At 54.9% G+C, this 23,097-nt stretch overlaps 1 protein-coding gene across 11 annotated transcripts in view; it reads right to left on the bottom strand.

Moving 5' to 3' along the window:
* Positions 1 to 1,446: 1,446 nt before the first annotated feature.
* EHMT1 (euchromatic histone lysine methyltransferase 1) overlaps positions 1,447 to 23,097 on the bottom strand; it is a 225,808-nt gene continuing 204,157 nt past the window's right edge. For all 11 annotated transcript variants that reach the window (XM_054501952.2, XM_054501956.2, XM_054501954.2 and 8 more), the window contains 6 exons: positions 22,444 to 22,521; positions 20,917 to 21,032; positions 19,492 to 19,578; positions 18,894 to 18,972; positions 3,047 to 3,222; positions 1,447 to 2,798 (listed from right to left, as the gene is read on the bottom strand). In XM_054501952.2, coding sequence (XP_054357927.1) covers positions 2,618 to 2,798; positions 3,047 to 3,222; positions 18,894 to 18,972; positions 19,492 to 19,578; positions 20,917 to 21,032; positions 22,444 to 22,521 — 717 coding nt within the window. In that variant the 3' untranslated portion in view covers positions 1,447 to 2,617. The remainder of the gene's footprint in view (positions 2,799 to 3,046; positions 3,223 to 18,893; positions 18,973 to 19,491; positions 19,579 to 20,916; positions 21,033 to 22,443; positions 22,522 to 23,097) is intronic.

Below are 23,097 nucleotides of genomic sequence, written 5' to 3'. Positions count from 1 at the left end.
CTGCCTGTTCCCGGCACCTGCCGCAGGTCCCCTCAGCCCTCTTCCCAGGCCTGCACTTCCCGGAGCACATGTGGCTGCTGCCCCACAGCGCAAAGGCCCTGTAAGGTCTCTTCCTCCCAAGCCCAGAGCCTGGTTTAGGGAAAAGGCGGTCACAGCAGAGCCGCGCAGGACCATGTGAGGTGGGCTCTGTGTTGGGTGCTCATTTTAAACGGCTGGAACTTTCTGTGACAGGGCCTAGCTGTGGGGCCACCCTGGTGGGCCTTCGTGACATCCAAAAAGTTTGCTGTTGGCTTAATTCAACCAATACCTGTTTGTACACCCAGCACCTGACCCAGGGCACAGAGCAGAACAGGTGGACACTCAAGCCACAAAAATTAATTAGAGTCATCTGCCAGCTATGGGCTGTCCCAGGGGAAGGCGCTGTACCGGCTGCTCCTCCGGCAGCGCTGCTCCCCCCACAGGGCTGGTGGAGCCAACAGAGCCTGAGGTTCAAGCTCTAGTGGCCCCTCAGTCACCTCCTGCCACTGCCTCTGGGATGGGGTGACCTGCGGCCCCTACACCCTCCTGAGCCCGGGCTTGGCGGGAACCCAGGCCGCCCCACACAGCCCCTCCTCACGGATGCAGACGTGAAAGGCTGTAGGCCGTCTGGGCTCCTGGAGGAACGTGGCCTCCCGTGGCCCTGTGCAGAGGGGTCACAGATGGGCCACATCCATCCTGGGTCTGCCTGCCCAGTCCTTCATGCAGTTGCGCGATGTCTGGTGACAGGCACTCGTACCTCAGGCTGGACGACTGCGCACCCTGCTTGGGCCGTCTATTCTCAAAGTGCAGGGCAGTTGTCACCGTGCTAGATAAGCATCTAAAATGCCTGTGTGAATTCTGTGTATTAAACCGCGGAGTGTCTGAGCGTGTTACTGAGGTTACACGAAGAGCCCTCCTGTGGTGAGTGAGGCCAGCCAGCATGGAGAACACAGCAGGCTGGAGGCTTTGGGTCTAGGGGTCCCCATAGAGAAGTGGGGGTCATGGCTGGCAGGAAGTAGGACAGGCTCTGGCTCTGCCTTCTTCGGCCTCGCTGTTCAAGTGCAGCTCTGCCTCTGGTTGTGGGACTCACCTGATGTGCCCTGTCAGCTTCCAGAATGATGCCCCGAGCTGGGCACCTGGCGCTAGATGCAGACACGCAGACACATGCACAGACACAAAACACAGCAGCGTGCCCACATTCGCATCACGTGCACAATGTGTTCATGGACACACACAGACTCATTCGACACGTGCACAAATGCACAGGCTCCCCTAACCTCTGCCTGGAATGTCCCCTCTTAGGGGACAAATCTGGGGTGAAAAGGAAGCTGTACTTCCTTGGACAGGGGACAGAGAGCTGGGCCGGGTCCAGGGGGACCTGCAAGTTCTGCAGAGACCCTGAAATATGGTGTCATAATAAAAACCCCATTTAAAGTACTTCTTTTTTTTTATTGATTTCATTGAAAACAGAACAAGAAATGGTCAGAGCCAAAAGACTGCTCTTAAAACTGTCAAAAACATTTTAACAGAAAAAAATAAACATGACTGCATTATGAATGTTTTAGAAGAGTTGCACAAAAAAAACCCCACTGTTACTGCACTAATTACAGTCTTTAAAAAGGTATATGCCAAAAAAAAGTATATGACCTGCCGGGCCACCACACAAAAGGTGATGGCAAATTTATTCACACTACAAGACTAACATTTTTAAAAAAGTTTTTCCTGCATTTTATTCTAAAATCACTTTGTTCTCTTTATACAGTTGATAGTTTATTTCACGTGGTGAGTAGAAACCACACCAGAATCAGCACCGTTGTCTGTGTTTTGTTTTTTATTTTTCGTTTGTCCTAATGTTCAGTAATGGTAGAAAATAAATCAGTTTATTCATCATAGCATGTGGCTTAAAAAATCAACAGAAGGTGCCAGCGTCAACGGAACCGGCGGGGGCTGCACCCACCAAGCCACTTCCTCGAAAAGAAACGTCAGTTAGAGGTTTGATATATAGGACTAGATATAGGATTCCTTTAAAAAGCAAACCCACATTTTCTCCAAAGTTAGTGGTGGGGACGGTCTCCTGACCTCTCCGAGCCTGACAGGAGACCGTGCCTTCCGTGCGGCCCCTGGGACTCGGCGCCAGCCACGCAGGCGCGGGCAGGGCGAACGGAGCAGCTCGCGCTAACGGTGGCTTCGGCGGCGCCACACAGAAGAGTCTGGGCCGGACAGGAGAACAGAGCAACCCCGTGGTGCAGCGGGGACCTCGGAGGTCAGAGGAAGAAACGAGAAACTTCGCAACGACAAATCAGCATCAGAAACTCAGAAGGTGATGCCAGTGCGGACTCCCAGCGTCTTTGGGGCGCGGACCAAAGTGTGCGCTCCAGCCTGGGCACTGGGCCCGCGGTGAGGCCGCAGGTCTGGGAAGGCGGCTGGGAGGCGTCCACACCCGCCCGCAGGGGCTGCAGCCTCACCTCCGACCCCTCCAGGAAGCCGGCGGCGCAGCCCCGAAGGACCTTTCAGTCACGTGCGGAATCTCTCCTCCTCGTCCTCTAAACGGAGACGCGGCGGTCCCTGGCTCCCGAGCGCCCCTCTGGCCGGCGGCGTCTCATAGGGGGTCGGCGGCAGCCGCGGAGCTGGTGTCGGGCAAGCCATCCTCCTGGGCCTCCTGGGCCGCGCTGGCCTGACGCTGGGCCAGGGCCGCGCTCGAGTGCCGGCACTTGGGGGAGCCGCAGCGGCAGCTGAAGAGCTTGCCTTTGATGTCCCAGAAGCGCTCTCCATAGTCAAACCTGGGGAGGGAACAGAACCAAGGCTCCAAGTCGAATCCCACCGGCACCTCCCACAAGCCAGATAAATTAAGGCAAGGCCAGAGCTTCCTCACCCGGATCTGCCGTGCCGCATCCCAGGTCGTAGTTTTTACAACTACAGGAAAACCACTAGCATAAACCCGAGACAAGCCCAGGAAAGCAATGCAAGCCCCGTTCCTAAAACCGTCCCGCCGGCAGCGGAGATGGCCAGGGGCCGGGGCGGTGCGTACCCGAGTTGCTCGCCGGCCTCGATCAGGCGGGTGCTGAAGAAGGCGATCCGGGGAAACCGCAGGTCCTGGTGGGCCATGAACACGCGCACGGGCACCAGGTTGGGCTCGCAGTGGTGGTTGATGAACCGGCTGACGTTCCCGTAGAACCGCGCGTCGATGCAGTAAACCTCCCCGTCCTGCAGGGCGAGAGAAGCCGGCACGCGCTGCAGTGAGCAAGGCCTCGACACGCCGGCCTCGCCGGGTACGGCCATGCACTGCAGTCCCGGAGCCTGGGATTGGGGGCAGGCCCGCCATGCAGGAGGGGCCTTCTCCAGTGACCTGCGGCGGCGGTGCGGAACCTCCGCCGGCCTTCTCCTCGCTGTGTGGCCACCCATCCCGCACCCTGCCCTCCTCGCTGGGCCTCCGTCTGCGGTGGGGTGGGGGTGGTGGAGGCCGTTCCCTTGACGGCGTCCCCATGGGGTTTCCAGCGCGGTGGAATGTGGACAGCGCCATCCCACCCGAGGGCCCATGGGGCTGTCTGGCACCAATAGGAGAAAGGAGGCCGGGGCTGCAGGAGCCCCGTGAGGTAGTGGCAGGGGCTGAGGGGGTCGGTAGGGATGGAGCTGGCGTCCGGGTCACACTGTCTTGGTGACGAGGAGGCGGAGCAGTCCCCGGAGGGTCTGGGAAGACTCAGTGGCGAATGGCACCGGGGAGGACCGTCAGGCGGAGGCTGCCCACAGAAAACGACTTCTGCTGCAGCCCTTCCGGGTGCTGATGTGACTGTGGAACACGAGGCCGAAGAGACTGAGGCGTCCTCCTCACCCTGGTGCCTTGGAGAGGAGCCCAGGATTTCGGGTGGCCGCATGGCCCTGGGCCCTGGCCCCTGGCACTGGCCTGTGATGATGGATTCTGAATTGACCGTAGAGAGAGGGACGAGGTGGGTGGGCCTGACCTAACCACGCAACCTCTTTAAAAGCAATTCTCTCTGGAGACCCAGGGCTTGGAGCTGCTGGGGCCTGGATGGAGGGGCTGCGTGGGAGGAAGGTAGGTGGTCCCGGCCGGCGGCTAGCAAGGAACCTGGACGCTGTCCACTCAACCACAGGGACCTGAGCTCAGCAGCACCCTGCCTGTGCAGCCCGAGGCCCGGCACGCCCAACCCCTGCTGCGCACACTGGGCCGAGTGGGTGGGCGCCATGGCGAGCTGCGGGTGGGTGGCGTGGTTTGTTACCCAGCGACGGGAAGAGGCAACACCGCAGACTCTCGTCTGCCAGGCAGACGGGGAAGGAGGCACCTGGGACTTTCCAGGACCGAGTTCCGAGAGGGCGGGGCCTGCAGGCAGAAACACCTGGTCCACAACCTGCCTCGGCATGAACATTAACCAGAGAGCCAGGGACGCTCAGAGATCAAGAGGTTAAAACCCAAACCAACAAGCGGGTAAAGGCGTGGACAAGGGCAGCTCTCCGACAACCTTCACGGTGCGGGCAGTGACAAGACAGTAAACCAGGCGAGCACGGCCGCGGGACGAGACCAGCCACAGCCCCCAAAGCCAAAGGCGCGGGAAGCTGCCTCCTCGTTTACCCCAAAGAAACAGAGTTCAGAGTGGCTCACCTGGCGTGCACTTCGGCCTCTGCTTTGGGGTCTGATGGACTAAGAATCTATAGGCGACCCCTCCCCGTGCAAAATGCAATTCTGGAACTAGCAACAGCGCACACACGAAGGTCTTGATAAGCAGCAAGATGGAGAATGAGGGGCTTCCGACTGGAGGGGCCAGGCCTGGCTCTGCCCAGGCTTTCACCAGGGGCAGCCCGTCTGGCAGAGCACACAGCGCTGCCCCGTGCTTCTAAGATGGGTGGGGTGTCAAAGTCTGGGTACACAAATCTCTGTCCGACCAGGACCAGATAAAGACAACAGTCCAGAGACTGACGGCTGGAGTAAGGCAGATGGGCCACGTGGGAGGCGGGGCCTGCGGAGAGAGCCCAGCCAATCCTAGGACCGGAGGGAAGGCACAGGGGCCACATGGGTGGCTAGGGGGAGGGCCTGAGGAGGGAGCCCAGCCAATCCTAGGACTGGAATGAAGGCACAGAGGCCATGTAGGAGGAGGTGGGGCCTGTGGAGGGAGGGAGCCCGGCCAATCCTAGGACTAGAGGGAAGGCACAGGGGCCACGTGGGGTTGCGGGGGGCCTGTGGAGAGAGCCCAGCCAATCCTAGGACTGGAACGAAGCGCAGAGGCCATGTGGGAGGCGGGGCCTGAGGAGGGAGCCCAGCCAATCCTAGAACTGCAATGAAGGCACAGAAGCCATGTGGGAGGCGGGGCCTGAAGAGGGAGCCCAGCCAATCCTAGGACTGGAATGAAGGCACAGAGGCCATGTGGGAGGCGGGGCCTGAGGAGGGAGCCCAGCCAATCCTAGAACTGGAATGAAGGCACAGAGGCCATGTGGGAGGCGGGGCCTGAGGAGAGAGCCCAGCCAATCCTAGAACTGGAATGAAGGCACAGAGGCCATGTGGGAGGCGGGGCCTGAGGAGGGAGCCCAGCCAATCCTAGGACTGGAACGAAGCGCAGAGGCCATGTGGGAGGCGGGGCCTGAGGAGGGAGCCCAGCCAATCCTAGGACTGGAATGAAGGCACAGAGGCCATGTGGGAGGAGGTGGGGCCTGTGGAGGGAGGGAGCCCGGCCAATCCTAGGACTAGAGGGAAGGCACAGGGGCCACGTGGGGTTGGGGGGGGGCCTGTGGAGGGAGCCCAGCCAATCCTAGGACTGAGGCGAAAGCACAGGGACCACGAGAGAGGCGGGGCCTGCGGAAGGGGCCCAGCCAATCCCACTAGGGAAACAAGGCCCACGCGGAAGAGAAACCAGAATCCTCCCCACATGTTAACAGGAACAACTCAAGTGACCTGACACTTGAAACACTGAGGAAACGAACACGTCCGAAAGAGAACACTCAACTGAGTCCAGCCTTGAGATGAACCAGACACTAGGCCAACAGACACGTATTTTCAAGGCAGCTCCTAAGGCTGTCCTCAATGAAGAACAACAAAGCAAGATTTCAAGGCATGAAAATCTCAGAGAAATGAGAAGTCTCAGCGGAGAAACAGAAAAAGAATCCAACGGAAATTCTACATCGAAATTCACTGGCTGCTGAAGCCATCACTGGGTGGATGAACAGAATCTCAGAGATTCGCCTAATGACAGGTAAAGCCAAACAAACTGACTTGTACGCAACATTATTTGAGATAAATAGCAAGGGCTGAAATCAACCTGAATGCCCCAAAAAAGAGGAGAAAGACTTCCATGTACGGACAGTATGATGACTCTCCCCAAATCCTGTCGGGAGAAAGGTAAGGGCTGGTGCAGTATCTACACTCTACCACTTTTTGTGTAAGAAAAGAGAAGGAATAAGAAATCGACTTGAGTATTTTTTCTCGATTTCTGCTGATGGTTACTGCAGGTGCTACAGTGGGAATGTGTGTGCCCCCCCCCCCCCACCAGACTCACAGGCTGAGACCCCAAGGTTAGGGTGAGGCTTTGGGGAAGCGATTAGGTCATGGGAGTGGAGGGAATTGTGTCCTCATAAAAGGGACCCCAGAGAACTGCTGCACCCCCTTCACCACGTGAGGACACAGTGAGAAGGCACTGGCTACGAACCAGGAAGCCCTCCCCAGACACCAGATCTACTAACGCCTTCATCTTGGGACTTCCAGCCTCCAGAGCAGTGAGAAATACATTCCTGTTATGTGTAAGCCTCACGGTTTACAGTGTTTTGCTGTCACAGCTCGAACGGACTAAGACAGCAGGAAACAGAATACAGAGAGCGTGGAGAGAAGCAAGGCTCTTCTGGGTGTGAACTTCCCAGGCATGCAAAAATTTTACACAATCAAAAACCAAAAAATTAAATCGTAACATTTAAAATGAACTAAAATTAATGTAACTGCCTATCAAGCCGGTGACACAATCACACAAGCAACATTTCCGGTGCCGCAAGCACAAGACTGGGCCCAGCTTCCATGGAACATGTTCTAAGGAGTAAGACGCTGCAAAGAAGTGCAGATGCCATCCAGGAGTTGTACTGGTGTTCACTGTTATCAGTAATATCTGGAGTGCTATTTTGAACTAAAGATTTTAGAAACCAAAATTTTTATTGTAAGAGATACAAATATAAAATCAAAGAAGTTGGATAAAAACCCTACACTGTTAAATTTGAATTGGAAATATTAACATGAACACATTTTTAAAAATCTGTTTACTTCATACCTCTGTCCTCTGAAAAGTGAGTCGAGAGCCCATGGCACCCTGACAGCACTGGGCACCCCAGAGTCTCGTTTCAGTGTCTAAAAATCTTTCTCTTCCAAAAGCACAAGGACATCCTGGAGAAATGGCTGATTCCAAGTGTGGGGCAAGGAACATAAGGGAGGCCTGGGTGTCACATGGTACCGAAGAGCAGTGTCACCAAAGGAGACGGGCTCGCCTGCATGGGCTCCCCATGGCCAAAGATGGGGCAGTTTGACCATTAAATAAGAATGGCTATAATTGATCAAACACACATGTGAAAATGTAAAAAAAATAAAAAATAAAAATAAAAATCCATGAGCCCACGTTAACACTCAAAACAGAGGAAAGAAAAAAAAGACCAAAATTTATTTGCTGCTACTTCCTCACTCTGAAACTTGATAACTAACTGGTAAGAATAAAGCATTGATCTTGCCTTTCTCTGAGGAGTAACCACAAAGCCCAGGTTTAAGATTTATTTATTTAAACAGAAGAATGTCTGTTAATAAACAGGGAAGGCATGGATGCTCGGGGTGGGCAGTCGAGGTGGCCATAAAGCTCCCTATGGGACACAGCAGCCCCCGTGTGAGTGTCGCCAAACCTCAGCCCTTCCTCCCAGCTGGCCGCAAACACGGGATAAGAGAACAAGTGAGGTAAGCCCGCGGGGGGGCACACAGAAATGTGGACCATGGGATTTCTCAGGCTGTCGGCCGGTCTCCCCCGCAGGCCACTGTGTGGGCTGCTGGTAGGAAGAAACTTCTGGGATGTGCCAAGTATCATACAAGGGACAGCCCCGCCTTTCCCGAACCAGGGAAAGACATCAGGGAAACCAGGAGTCTGTAGATGAACCTCACGTGACGGCAATCTCAGTCTCGTCAGGCAGCACTATTCACAGGCACACTCTGACGTCACTGGGGGTAAAATGTCACATTTGTAACGAACTTTACATTATATCAGCAAAAAAGGATGAAACAAATAAAGCAAGCTACTAACAACCATCAAGTCCAGGTGGGGGAATAAGAGCCTCCACTCTCCTGATTCTCTCTGCTTTCCGGTATGTCTGAAAATTTTCACGTGTGGTCAAAAAGGAATTGCAAAGGCAAGAAAAAGGAATCTCTGAAGGAAGGGGCAGAGAAGTAAAACATTTTTCTTCTATTTTTTAACTAAATAAGAGACCTCAATGTCTTTAAAATTAGGGAAGAGGCATCAGAGAAGAACCTGTGTGGAGAAAGTGCTGCCGCAGGTGAGGAGGTGCAGGTGGCAGACAGGTGGTGGCAGTGGGCGCAGGGCAGGAGCTCCAGTGGCAACGTCTGTGAGACCAGGGCGGGGACCTCCCCATGGTGCCTGGATGCCCCACCTGGGCTCTGTACAGACACCTGGGCCTGGTGCTTGGAGTGGACCTCACTACAGGTGCTCACTTCACTTCGCCAGAGGCAAAAGAGGCCATCTGGGAGGGCCAGGCCCATCTGGGCTCTTCCCAGGATTCCTAGGCAGGCTCCACAAGCCCCCATGCAGCAAGCAGGAGGGGAGGCACAGAGGCGACAGCTCTCCAAGGCACTGAACTGGCACTGCTCAGAGCCACCAAGGGCTCATTGCAGACATGAGGCCCCAGGGCTGGGGCCTCCCTGTTCCTGGTCTTCTCATTTTTGTGGTTTTTCTGTCCAGAACCACCGGCCTTAGAGATGCTCTAGTGCAGTGCGTTAAAAATAACCCTCCTCCCACCCTGAGAACCTTCCAGCTCTGCACCAAGCGTCACTCGGGCCCTGAGTGTGGGATCTGTGGCTGCCCAGGAGACGTGGTACCTCCCCCACCCCGCACCCCCGCAGGAGCACACTTTGCGGCTTCTCAGGATGAGCCCCTTTCTCAGTCTGACTCCAGGAGCCTCCACGTGACCCTAGAGGTCATGGGGTCTCGAGACCCTGTGCTCTGCTTGGCCTCACTGCCCAGACCGGAGGGGCCTAGAGTCAGGGTGTGGCCTTGGCAATGGTCATGATGCCTGACGACCCAGACCAGACTCCTTGAGGCCACACACACATGTGGTAGCCTGGCACGTGCTGCACCCCCGCCACCCCAGGGCATGTCCAGGTCATCTTTGGGGACAGGGTGTGGCTTCCATGCACCCTGAAGAATGCAGAGGGGCTCCTCTTGGGCACACCCCTCTGACCCCTGCTGATGCCCCTTGTCACCGGGACTTCCCTGATGCCCACCAGCACCCCCCTGGGGCCTGTGGATGGTCACAGCACAGGCTGTAGCCCCAAGAGACAAAGGGGCCGCCCCCATGGGCCATCAACCTTGCCCATGGCCTCCCACCGCGTGCCGTTCGTCCACGTCCCTCCCACGATGGCAGCCGGGCCGACCACCCCATCACACCCTGTCAGCTGGCACAAGGAGCCCTTTCACACAAGGCACGGCCTCCCTAGCTGCTCCTGTGGTTCAGAGGCTTCAGATCCCAGAACCCTCAAAGGAACGGACACCGCTGAGGGCTTTAAATGTATCCTCCTGTGCTGCTCTTCCAAGGTTTCTCTGATGAAGAAACCTTCCACGTAGGTTTCGGGCAAGCACACCATGGAGAGGTCTCCCTGGGGCGCCTCGTTGATGGGAGATTTGAACAAAGGCCTAAAGAAGGTAAGGACCAGGAAGGCGGGTGGGCAGGATCCCAGAGGGCATGTTCGACAACTCCAGAACAGCATGAGGGAGTGCGAGCAATTGTGAGAGCAGTGGAGGGGGGCAGCCAGTGGGGAATGGGCTGTGCAAGGTTTGAGCCAAAAGCAGAGGGCTTGGGGTCCCTGTAGCCCCAGGCTGAGAACAGATGGCAACAGCAGGGCCGGGGCAGACCCAGGGGTGGGTGCCCACTGCAATGGTCCAGGAAATATTTTGAAGGCAGAATCAGAAAGTTTCCTGGCACCCAGAGATTTTGGCGCTCAGGTGGACAGGGGTCTGGGATCTTGGGTCCGGGGGTCTGGGGTCCGGGGGTGGGTCAGAGCTGCAGCAGACACCTAGGAGGCTTTGGTGTGTTCGTGGCTCTCCACATCCCCAAAATGAACAAGAACCGTACCTGGGCCTGTGTGTCCATGGCTGAGAAGTGAGAGGGTGCCGGGAGGAGCAGGGCTAGATGCTGCTGCCTCGGGTGGGTGGGTACCGGAGCCTGCCCTGGACTTAGGGACACTCATGGGAGGCGAGGCCTGGCTGCGTCTGGTTGCAGACAGACTGGAAGGCAAGGAATCAGGCGAGTGTGGCAGCTCTGGGGCATCAGGGAGTGTGGAGAGTGCTGACAGGATGTCCCTGAGGAGGTGAGGGCGGGCGTGGCTCCAGGCAGGAGAAGGAAGCACAGAAAGTCCACGCCAGGGAACAGATATGCGGGGGAGGAGGTGGGGACCCCCCTGGCCAACATGACAAGCAAGTCAAGGAACTGAGAGCCTCCAGCAGCGATCTGATGGAGCAGTATTGTGCCTGTTGAATGTGACAACTTAAAAGCAGCCTGGGAAGTTGCAGTCCTTATTTTACAAAAGGATTGGCCCACAGTGGACTGCGAATACGGAAATGGCCCTTCCACACAGACAGTTTGGGAGGTGCGGCCCTAGGTGAGCAGGAGGAACCTGGCCACTGAGAGCCACAGCCACATCAGCAGGAAGATAGGCCTCTGTACACAATGCTGCCATCAGGAGGTGGTTTTGAACCCCCAGCAAAGCTCTCCCCTCTCCTCTGGGCTGTGGCTCCACCCGCCTATCTTGGTCTCACTGGTTATCACGCAGTGAGAAGGCAGGGTCCCTCCATGAGCCAGGCAGCGGGGTCCTCCTGAGAACCAAACCAGTAGGTGCCTTGCCCTTGGACTTCTGGCCTCCGACACTGTGAGAAACCAGTCTGTTGTGCAGGCTGTGCAGTCTATGCTGTTCTGTTACAGCAGCCTCAACGGACTGAGACAGGCCCCCAGGAACCAGGGCCACCTGGGGGCTAAAGTCAGCTGGAGTGACAGAGGCCACGGCCTGCAGCTTAGCTCTGAGGCCTCTTGGTCCTGGAAGTGGACCGGGGTGACCCAATGCATTTTCTTCAAGCAGTTTTGAAAATACAGTGTCTAGCACCCAAACAAAACTAACCAGAAACATGAGGAGACAGGGAAAGAAGAAGACAAGTAGCAAAGCAGATGCTAGAAACAGACCTACAGAGATGCCAGATGCTGGAAGGAGAGACCAGGGCAGGAGATATGGCAGCAAGGAGACGGCACAGAAACAGGAACACACTGCCCCACCCACACACCCCCCATGGACCCAGACTGACCACACAACACAGCACCGACGCCACATGGTTAAAATACACATAAATTATTTCCAGTAACAACAGCATATAAATCAGATATTCACATTAACAGAACAAGGAGAAAAATCATAGGCTTATTTCAATAGATTTTTTTAAATGTTCAACAAAATTCAACATCAATTCATGAAACTCTTTGGGACAGGAAAGAAAACTTTGTTATTCTGATAAAGGCATCCCAACGCCTGCACACCAGCATCACAGGAAACGGTCCTGAAAGGCCACGCCTCCTCCCTGACACTGGGCGGCCCCGCCGGTGTAGATGACAAGAATGAGAAGTGAAACCATGGGGACCGGGGCAGCCTGCGTGGTGATGACACGGGCACACACACACAAAACGGACCCACACATATCATTACACTTAATAGGTGACTTTAGGCCACAGGTTAAAGAGTTAATTTTAAAAACCTACTCTATTTCTATATATCAAGCAACAACTGTGGAAAAATATGCCTCCTTCAAATACAAGAGCATCGGGGTTTCTGAGATGCTAAGGGCTCCTGCTTCTGACTGTGATGGGTCAGCTGGTGCTGCACTGGCCCTCCCACCCAAGACTGATGGCCCAGCCAAATCCACAGGACACAAACAGGGAACGACTGGGTGGCACCTCTGGGCAGTTTCTCATACAGCTGAAGGTCACTCACACATGACCCACCCAGGAAATGACAAAGGCCACATGGTGTGTGATTCCACTTACATGATATTCTGGAAAAGGCAGGACTGCAGGAAGCAAGTCAGCGTGGCCGTGGCTCGGAGTGGGGAAGGCAGGTGCCCGTGAGGAGAGGGAGTCGGCCCACACACATGTAGAATTCTAAGGCAGCCCCAAGAGTCTCCCTTGTATCAACCCGTCCCCTTGAGTGTGACTTGCTTCTGGCCCACAGAATGTGAAGAAGGCAGCGTGGCAAAGCCCCGACATTCTCCTGCTGGCCTTCAAGAAGAGAGCTGCCTCTAGGAGCTCAGAGCATCCCCAGCTGCCAGCCAGCAAGGAAGCAGAGGCCTCATACTGCAGCCAAGGAAGTGAATTCTGATGACCCAGGGAGCATTTACACAAGGCCTGAAGCTAACACTAGACAGGGTAAGGGCACCGCTTCCCCAGTGCCGGGAAGAGAACAAGCATTATGCCTGACCCTCCAGGAAACAAAGCTGCACGGATCAGAACGCGAGAAGAAAAACTGTCTTTACTCACAAATGACATGACCACATGTGCAGACAAGCCTAACAGTCCAAAAAGTTACTAGAATTCATAAATACATTTAACAAGGTCAATGCACAAAAAAATCAAGTATTTCCAAATTATTTCCAACAAACAACTGGAAAATGAAATTTAAAAACAATACTTTTTATAATATATGAAAAGTATGACATGCTTAGGAATACATCTAACAAACACAGTGTAAGATCTACATACTAAAAGCTACAAGGCTCTGCTGAGAGAAACTCAAGATCAAACTCAAAGAGAGCTGGGCCACCTACAGACACAGGGTCAGAAGGCTCAAATGCGATAATGGCCAGCAGATTTAGTGCAGTCTCAGCAAAAATTCCAGCAGCCTTGGCCTGTACTGACACCCGGGCTCTCAACTGTCTACGGAAATGCAAACGACATGAAAGAGCGAAACAGTTTTGAAAAAAAAAACCGAGTATGAGGCGTATGAGGACCTAACACTACCTGGCTCCAAGCTTTACTATCAGTCAAGAGAATGTGGCATTGGTTTGAGGATCAGCAAATAGATCAAAGGAACAAAACATGGTCTAGACGTAGATCTGCATCAGCTGGTGTAAGCAGAACTAGTGGTGCTGGATTAACTGTCCACATGGACACAAGTGAACCTCAATCCTTACTTCAAACCCACATTTTTGAGAGACAGGCCAGGCTGGAGTGCAGTGGCTCGATCACAGCTCACTGCAGCTTCAAACTCCGTCTCGGTCTCCCGAAGTGCTGGGATTACAGGAGCATGCCAGTGTGTCCGGCCTTAACTTGCATTTTTATATAAGACTTCTAAAAAAAGGAGAAAATCTTCACAATCCTGGGATAGACATGGAATTCTTAGGACATGGAAAGTAATAGAATTTTAAAATTCTACTTCCTGAAAGACACTGTTAAGAAAGTGAGGAGGCAAGGCATAGACTAAGAAAATATTCACATCACACACATATTTATGTGTGTATCAGAGTCAGAAGATGGAAAGAGCTCCTACAACTCAAGAAGACAAGCAGCCAATTAAAAAACAGGCAATTTGGCCAGGCACAGTGGCTCATGCCTGTAATCCCAGCACTCTGGGAGGCTGAGGCGGGTGGGTCACCTGCGGTCAGGAGTTCGAGACCAGCCTGGCCGACATGGCAAAACCTCGTCTCTACTAAAAATATAAAAATTAGCCAGGCGTTGGCCGGGCGCGGTGGCTCACGCCTGTAATCCCAGCACTTGGGGAGGCCGAGGTGGGCAGATCACGAGGTCAGGAGATCGAGACCATCCTGGCTAACAGAGTGAAACCCCGTCTCTACTAAAAATACAAAAAATTAACTGGGCGTGGTGGCAGGCGCCTGTAGTCCCAGCTACTTGGGAGGCTGAGGCTGGAGAATGGCGTGAACCCAGGAGACGGAGCTTGCAGTGAGCCGAGATTGCGTCACTGCACTCCAGCCTGGGCGACAGAGCAAGACTCCATCTCAATAAACAAACAAACAACAACAACAACAAACAGGCTTTTTTTTTTTTTGAGACGGAGTTTTGCTCTTGTTGCCCAGACCTACAGTGCAATGGCATGATCTCGGCTCACTGCAACCTCCACCTCCCAAGTTCAAGCAAGTCTCCTGCGTTAGCCTCCCCAGTAACTGGGATTACAGGCATGTGCCACCATGCCCGGCTAATTTTTGTATTTTTAGTAGAGACAGGGTTTCACCATGTTGGTCAGGCTGGTCTCCAACTACTGACCTCATGATCTGCCCGCCTTGGCCTCCCAAAGTGCTGGGATTACAGGTGTGAGCCACCGCGCCCGGCCCAAACCGGCAAATTTTAAAAATTACTTCACAAAAGAAGTATAAGGATGGCAACACACATATGAAAAGAGGCGCTTCATCAAGCATCAGGAAAGCAAATCTAAGTCACAGTGTTTGGAGCTCTCACTGCGGTGGGAATGGAAGTGCTATAACCACTTTGGAAAACTAGCAGCTTCTTTTAAAGTTAAAGGTACCCCATCATATGAGCCAGTAACTCCACCCCCATTTACTCAAGAGAAATAAAAATTCACGTCCATTAAAAACAAGTCTATGGGAGTCACAGCAGGTTTCCTCGTGACAGCAGAACTGGAAAGGACGGAGGCCCACCCACAGGCGAGCAGGCATAAACCAGCAGGGAGGCCAGGTGGGTCACCGTTCAACAACAGAAAGGAACAAACCACTCACACATGTAGCCATGTGGGCAAATCACAAAACATGCAAAGCCAGACACAGGATTCCGTTTATAGAAAATGCGAATGCAGGTGGAACTCACCCACCAGGATGGGCAGGGGAGAAGGAGGGACTAAGGGCTCACAGGGGATTTGGGGGTGACATAAATGCTCCATATCTTGACTGTGGCATTGATTACACTGGGATGTACATTTGTAAAAACTAAAACCATATACTTGAAAGTAGTTTGTTTTACTGTATTTCAATTAATTGCAATAAAGTTGATCCAAGAGAAAAAACTTTCAAAAACCTATTTGATTTAAAAAAATCCAACAAAACATATACAAGACCACACCATAGAAAACCATAAAATATTACTGGGGGTAATTAAGAAAGATCTAACAAATGAAGAGATATACCATGTTCATGAACTAGTAAACAAGGTAGTAAATGCCTCATTGTTCCCTAACCTGATTGATAGGTCTAATACAATCCCAATCAAATCCCTATAGGAGCTTCTGTAGAACTTGTTAAGCTGACTTCAAAACTTATATGAAGACCAAAAAGAGCAAGACACAAACTCTATGGTGAAGCTGGGCACAGTGGCTCACTCCTGCAATACCAGTGCTTTGGGAAGCCAAGGCGGGAGGATTGCCTGAGCCTAGGAATTTGAGACCAGCCTGGGCAAGAGAGTGAGATTCCATCTCTATAAAAATAAAATAAAAAAATTAGCTAGGCATCACAGTGCACACTTGTAGTCCTACCTACTTGGGAGGTCAAGGCAGGAAGATCACTTGAGCCCAGGAGTTCAAGGCTGCAGTGAGCTATGATTGTGCCACTGCACTCCGGCCTGGGCAACACAGCAAGACCTGGTTTCTTAAAAAAAAAAAAAAAAAAAAAAAAAAAAAAAAAAAAAAAAAAAAAGGCCAGGCGCAGTGGCTCACGCCTGTAATCCCAGCACTTTGGGAGGCCGAGGCAGGTGGATCATGAGGTCAGGAGATCGAGACCATCCTGGCCAAGATGGTGAAACCCCACCTCTATTAAAACTACAAAACTTAGCTGGGCGTAGTGGCTCACACCTGTAACCCCAGCACTTTGGGAGGCCGAGGCGGGCAGATTATGATGTCAGGAGATCAAGACCATCCCGGCTAACATGGTGAAACCTTGTCTCTACTAAAAATACAAAAAGTTAGCCAGGCGTGGTGGTGGGCGCCTGTAGTCCCAGCTACTCGGGAGGCTGAGACGGGAGAATGGCGTGAACCTGGGAGGCGGAGCTTGCAGTGACCTGAGATCGCGCCACTGCACTCCAGCCTGGGTGACAGCGAGACTCCGTCTCAAAAAAAAAAAACCTCTAAGGTGAGAAGATGTAAACTACAATAATTAAAATAATTAAGGTAACATAGCCCAGGCCAAGAACAGTCAGCAGATTGATTGATAGGACGAGGACACTGAGCTATGACAAGAGCCATACTGCTGACTGGGGAAAAGACAGTTTTCTCCACAAACAGTGCTGAGTCAGCCAGGTAACAAGATGGGAAAAAAATAAACCTTGACTCTGATCTTACACCACACACAGAATGGCTGTCAACATACACACGGAACCCACGTGAAAGCAAACAGGACCGTTTCTGGGAAATATTCAAGTTTTCAAAAAATATCACTAAGACATTACGAAAACCCAGTATTTAGAAAAAGACTGATAAATTGAACTAGAATAAAAAAAAGAACTTCTGTTCACTCCAAGACATCATTAGGAAATGAAAAAGTCACAGAGAGAAGGCGACATCTGTGGCGCACACAAGTGACAACACAGCCTTTGTGAGAATATGTGTTACCAGCCCACAGAAGGCGAGTCATTCCACAGCAAGGCTGGAATAGGCAGTTCGCAGCAGAAGAGCCTCACAACTCTGCACACGGCATGCACACACGGAGGTTGCCGTCCCTTGAGGGCTCAGCCCCACTGCACAGGGAGAGATGCCTGAACGCTGTGACCTTCCAGAGCCCAGCTTCTCTTCCATGAAACTCAAGTCATTTCACCAACAGTTACTTCTTAGAAGGTGGCTGCAGGGACGGAGCCTGGGGTTGGGGTTGGCAGTCCATAGAGGCCACTGCTATGAAGACGGCTGCCTGGTGCCCTATTCTCCAGGCATAAGATTTATTCCGTGTTCTGGTGGCTGCTGTTTGAAATGAGAAAAACCTTTATTTCCCCACTGGCTTGGAGTGACTGCAAGTTTCAAGAGGTTTTAAAATAGACAATGGATGAATTCCAGAGCAATGATGGGAACGAGGCTACAGTAAAGGGAACATGAGGGCTGGGATGGGTCAATCACCCCTGCTCTAGCCTCAGAAAGCTCCCAAAACCAGGCTCCTGGAGTGGCCCCTGCTCTCTCCCACACAAGGTTCTAGTGCCTGGGCAGTGGGGATTGGGTGGGCTGGAGACAAAAGGGACGTGTCTGTTGGCATTTCTGTGCACACGACGGGAAGCTCACTGCTGCTTCACTCAGTCACTGTGAACACAGAGCCCCTCCTCAGCCTCTCTCCAGTCTCGGAACACGGCGCCCCCCTCAGCCTCTCTCCAGTCTCGGAACACGGCGCCCCCCTCAGCCTCTCTCCAGTCTCGGAACACGGCGCCCCCCTCAGCCTCTCTCCAGTCTCGGAACACGGCGGCCCCCTCAGCCTCTCTCCAGTCTCGGAACACGGCGCCCCCCTCAGCCTCTCTCCAGTCTCGGAACACGGCGCCCCCCTCAGCCTCTCTCCAGTCTCGGAACACGGCGCCCCCCTCAGCCTCTCTCCAGTCTCGGAACACGGCGCCCCCCTCAGCCTCTCTCCAGTCTCGGAACACGGCGCCCCCCTCAGCCTCTCTCCAGTCTCGGTACACGGCGCCCCCCTCAGCCTCTCTCCAGTCTCAGAACACGGCGCCCCCCTCAGCCTCTCTCCAGTCTCGGAACACGGCGCCCCCCTCAGCCTCTCTCCAGTCTCGGAACACGGCGCCCTCCTCAGCCTCTCTCCAGTCTCGGTACACGGCGCCCCCCTCAGCCTCTCTCCAGTCTCAGAACACGGCGCCCCCCTCAGCCTCTCTCCAGTCTCAGAACACGGCGCCCTCCTCAGCCTCTCTCCAGTCTCGGAACACGGCGCCCTCCTCAGCCTCTCTCCAGTCTCGGAACACGGCGCCCCCCTCCTCAGCCTCTCTCCAGTCTCGGTACACGGCGCCCCCCTCAGCCTCTCTCCAGTCTCAGAACACGGCGCCCTCCTCAGCCTCTCTCCAGTCTCGGAACACGGCGCCCCCCTCAGCCTCTCTCCAGTCTCGGAACACGGCGCCCCCCTCAGCCTCTCTCCAGTCTCGGAACACGGCGCCCCCCTCAGCCTCTCTCCAGTCTCGGAACACGGCGCCCCCCTCAGCCTCTCTCCAGTCTCGGAACACGGCGCCCCCCTCAGCCTCTCTCCAGTCTCGGAACACGGCGCCCCCCTCAGCCTCTCTCCAGTCTCGGTACACGGCGCCCCCCTCAGCCTCTCTCCAGTCTCGGTACACGGCGCCCCCCTCAGCCTCTCTGCAGTCTCGGTACACAGAGAGTCCTTCACCTCTCTGCAGTCTCGGGGGTTGCCAAGCCCCAACCCAAGATTCTCAGTTGGGGTTTGGAGGATTGGAGTGGTGGGTCTCAGGCCCACTCTCACAAGAAGGGGGCAGTTGGCTGCACAGGCTCAGGGACCTCCCAAGTCAGAGGTCCCTCCCTCCATCCATGCTGGGCACAGAACCAAGGCCAGCTCCAAATGCGGCGCTCAGCAGGTCTACAGCAAGCCCACTCTTGTCAACAGTAAGAGCTCTCATCTGAATCCCGGCCCTACTGGGACAAACACATTCAGGTTTTACAGTTCACAAGTTCTACGTGGCCCCAACCCCGCAAAACACATTACCTTATTGTCGAGATCAAAGAGGTAAGAATCTTCCTCTCGAACATCGGCTTCCGAGTCTGAAATCAGCTCCCCAACATACCTGCAGAGGGAGGTGCGGTGCAGGTGAGGCCCTGGAAGGCAGCGAACACTGCCCACAGACAAGCACAGCCCAGACTTCGCAACCACAGGGAAAGAGCGGGGCACACCAGAAGAACATGCAGGGAACATGTTTGGAGACGTGTGCCCAGGGTTGAACTGGGGTTTCAGCTGAGGTTCCCGAGGATGATGATGACGATACCGAAAGCTCTGCGTCTGCGGTCTGGCACCTGAGAACCCAGAATGGTCCTCCCCCAGAGATGACTGCCCATGCTCGACCATGCCTTCCTAACTGGACCACGGCTTCTTAAATGCACTCCTGAGCTGGTTAAGGGCAGCAGCAAGAGGACTGAGGACAGCACGAGCTTGGTTCTCGGGGCCAAGGTCTCCACGGCCCCCATCCCACACTGCTGTAGGCCAGGGGACGTGCCTGCTCTCAGAGGGGCTTCCTGAAGTACAGACACAGATGGGCCTCCATCCCAGAAATGACAGCAGGCTTGGGGCGACCCAGGGACTCACTCACTCGCAGACAAAGGTGCCTAGTGGGATGTCCTGCAGGGACCGCACGCCCCAGCCCATGTCCCGCGTCCGGTAGAGCTGCAGCCTTGCCCTGGAAAATAGAGAGTAGTGGTGGACCCAGGCCACAGCCTCAGCCTGTTGCCACGATGGTCAGCAAAAGCCAGCTGGTGCCACATTGCTGAAATGAGGAAGAAAACTGGTTCTGTATGCAAAGCGTTCGATGCTGCAGGTACCTCACAGACACAGCATCTCGCACTTTCAGGGAGCCAAGAACCTGGGAATCAGCCAGGAACACCCCAGCCCACAACCTCGGCAAGTCACTGGTCCTGGCCGTGGCTCGGTGTCCCCACCTGTAACATGGGGACAGAGCTGGGCCTGGGCCACTAGGCACTGTGAGGGGCAGAGGTGCTAATACTAGAGAAGCCTATAGCTGGACCAGGCTGTGGTGACACCTGCAGCCCAGCCTGCTCCCGACAAGGAGCCCACAGGCCCCTCAGGGCTGGGGGAGGTGGCGGTCGGGGGTTTCTCAGGGCTAGGGGAAGGTGGTTGGGCAGGCCTCGGGGAGGGCGGCTGGGCGGGCCAGGCATGTGGGCCTCTGAGGAGCCCTCAGAACCACGTGCCTCGTGTCTGCCTGTCTGGCATGTGTCCCGTGTCTGCCTCGCGTCTGTCTGGCGTGGGTCCTCACCCCCAGGCCTTTCTACCACACCAAGGACAGAGACTGCCTTCCAGCATGAACCAAGTTTATCGAGGTCACAAAATCAATACTATAAAAATTAGTGTTCAGCTAAATTTAAGTGTGCATAACTTTCCCTTATGACTCAGAGGGGCTTTGAGTTCTCCAATCTCAGGCACATTTGTGGAGGAAACGCTCAAGACCAGAATCCAGGGAAAGGAGAGGCAGCTGCTGGGCGGTCAGGGGACCAAGCCCAGCTGGGGAAGGGCGCTGGGCAAGCCTTACTCCACAAGCGTCCTGAGCAACCCAGGAACAAGGAGTCCATGCAGCCTGAGAAGCGTTAGGATATCACCTCACTGTTAGAGAAGCCCAGAAAATAGAGAATATTTAGAAAATGACTGGAGTATTAAAATAGAACTACGACAGCCCTAATCTGTTGAAGAATGTTCGCATGAACTCGGTAACGAAGGTAATTCTTAGGCCAAGTCCATTCCTCTGCCTTTAGCTCGACTGACCCAACAACCTGCTCCTTCTCTCATGCTGAAGTCTGTGCTGGGGGAAGCATGACTCATGATTTACAGCACAAGTGACATTTCTAGAGGATAAAGGGCTCAGAGGTAACTTGTCGGCTCTATCTGCAAACACACACGTGTGTGCATCCAAACACGTTAAGTTCTTGTCTGTCAGGGTGACCTCCGTGCTAATACGTGCTAATATGAGCAGAATGTGGGGCTCCGGCAGGAAGCTGCCTCTCACCTGAGACCATTCTGTACAACGCGATTTCGGCAGTTCCTCCAGCAGGAGCACGCGTGGTTGCATTCGAAGATCAAGGGAGGCTCCGCCATGTTGAACTCTGGCAGGAGCCGGCCATCCTGTGGACAGATGAGCAGCAAGGGCCCGGCAGAGGTCACTCACTCTTTATTGAACTGACATCAACCCATTTCTACTATGCCCAGTGTGGCTTAAACTGACATAAAAACGATGGTTTCTGGCCAAACTTGAACACCCACCTAGGGAAAAACTCCATGTGTACTGGTTGGATGAGAAGCCTCCACCCAGATGCCCACACAGGTTGTGGAGACCCCCTGGAGCGCTCCTCCGGGCCCAGCCTGGGGCCAGTTTCTGTCCACCCGGGGCCTTCCCAGCCCCCAGCCTGGGCTTCTCCAGCCTCGCTGAGGCTGCCAGCTCCTGGGTTGCTCTGCTTCCTTCGGCTGGTTGGGGCCTCCTTGCCTTGCAAATCTTCAACTGTGGAGGGACCCAGCCCTCTGCTCCCCTTTCTACCCCCCCGAAGCCAGGCCAGGTACAGCAGCACTGGGTGTAGATGCTCCCCCAGGGCTGTGTGAGCTGAGGCGCAGGGCCCAGGGCTGCCCAGGCACACTCTGGCTTGACGGCTTCAGGGGCTGCTCTGAACAATTAGGGCACTCCTCAGAACATTCCTTCCTGCGCCCCCTCAGCAAGACTGTCCACCCGAAAAGACACCACTCAGACATGAGCCTGGCGGCTTTCTGAGCCTGCCATCTCCATAGCCCTCACTGGCATGAATCCTTCTCCCATTGGGGCCTCTAATTCAGATGGGTAAACACTCGACCCTCCATGGCCACCCTCCTCCAAAGTCTGCTTCTGGAGAGGATGCCTGCTGCTTCTCCCTGCTCGCGTCTCTTTACCCAGGCCATGCTGGCTTCCGCCCCCACCGTGACCTCTGAACTAGGGAGACCAGGAACTCTCCGCCTCTGCTTAGACATCCCTCCCCTGAATTGCACCCCTGCTAGCCAGGGCTACTCCCCACTCCCATCTCCTCCTCAGCAGCCTCCATCTCGGGCTCCTCCGAGGACCAGCACCCACCAGAAACTTCCAATCCTGTGTCTCCTCAAGCCCAGCGCCCACACTGATGCTCCCTGTACCCAGCCCAGCAGCACCCTCCCTCTTCACACCCCTCACACTCAGCAAGCACAAGGCACAGCTTACCAGATACACACAACACAAGCAACACCTCCTCCTGGGGCCAAGCCAGGCTGACTGGCTGCCCACTCCCGCCACCATCCAGGCAGCCACAAAGGATGCAGACCCCAGCCTCAGGGACTCTGCAGCCATGTCCTCGGCTCATGACCCCGACTTGGGTGCTGGTGCCCGCTGTGCCTCCCCTGCCTGTCACACCCAGCTCACCTCCAACTCCTTTCCAACGCTGCCACGACAGCGCTGGGGTCACAGACGCCTGCACTGTTTTTGCACACCCAGACCAGCGGCACTTACCACCTGAGCCCACGCACACGAGGCCGCCCTCACCTTGTCATACCAGCAGCGCATGCTGAGCTGGCCGCACATGCAGTTGCTGGAGGAGCAGTCGTCGATGCACACGCAGTACTGAGAAGAGAGGTGCCAGAGGGTCAGACGTGCACAGGCCTGTTTCCCCTCCCAGTCACAACTACGTTTTCTAATTCTTGGTTAACCCTGATTCTGGTAAGTGCTTCTCAAAGGCACCACGTGAGTGTGTGGTCTCTTAGGGAGAAGGGTGTGCAGGCAGAAACATGTCGAGTGCCTGCAGGAGGGGGCTCTGGCTGAGGACCCTGACAGAGGGACAGGGGGCAGGCAGGGCAGCGACGCAGCAGCGGGTAACGTGGGGTGGGTGAAGAGCTGGGCGGCGGCTGCATTTGTGGCCTGATGCTCGATGGGAAAGGCAAGAACACAGAGCCTGGCACACCCTGGGGTGGGGGGTGGGGGCCCTGGGCAGTGCCCGGCCTGGGAAGGGGAGGGAGCTGCCTACAAGCAGAGCCACAAGGAAAGTGCTCGAGAAGGCGCAGGCGGTGAGGGCACCAGGCTGCGTGCACTCGGAGGCTGGGAAAGCTGGCATGTGCTGGATCCATCTCTCCAGGGGCTGGGAGGTGCAGGGATCCAGGTCATCCTGCAGGCCTCACAAGGGCTCCTCTCGCCGGTGCCCCC

Source organism: Pongo pygmaeus, chromosome 13 (assembly GCF_028885625.2).
Source record: "Pongo pygmaeus isolate AG05252 chromosome 13, NHGRI_mPonPyg2-v2.0_pri, whole genome shotgun sequence".
NCBI lineage: Eukaryota > Metazoa > Chordata > Mammalia > Primates > Hominidae > Pongo > Pongo pygmaeus.
This window is presented reverse-complemented; position numbering and strand designations above follow the sequence as displayed.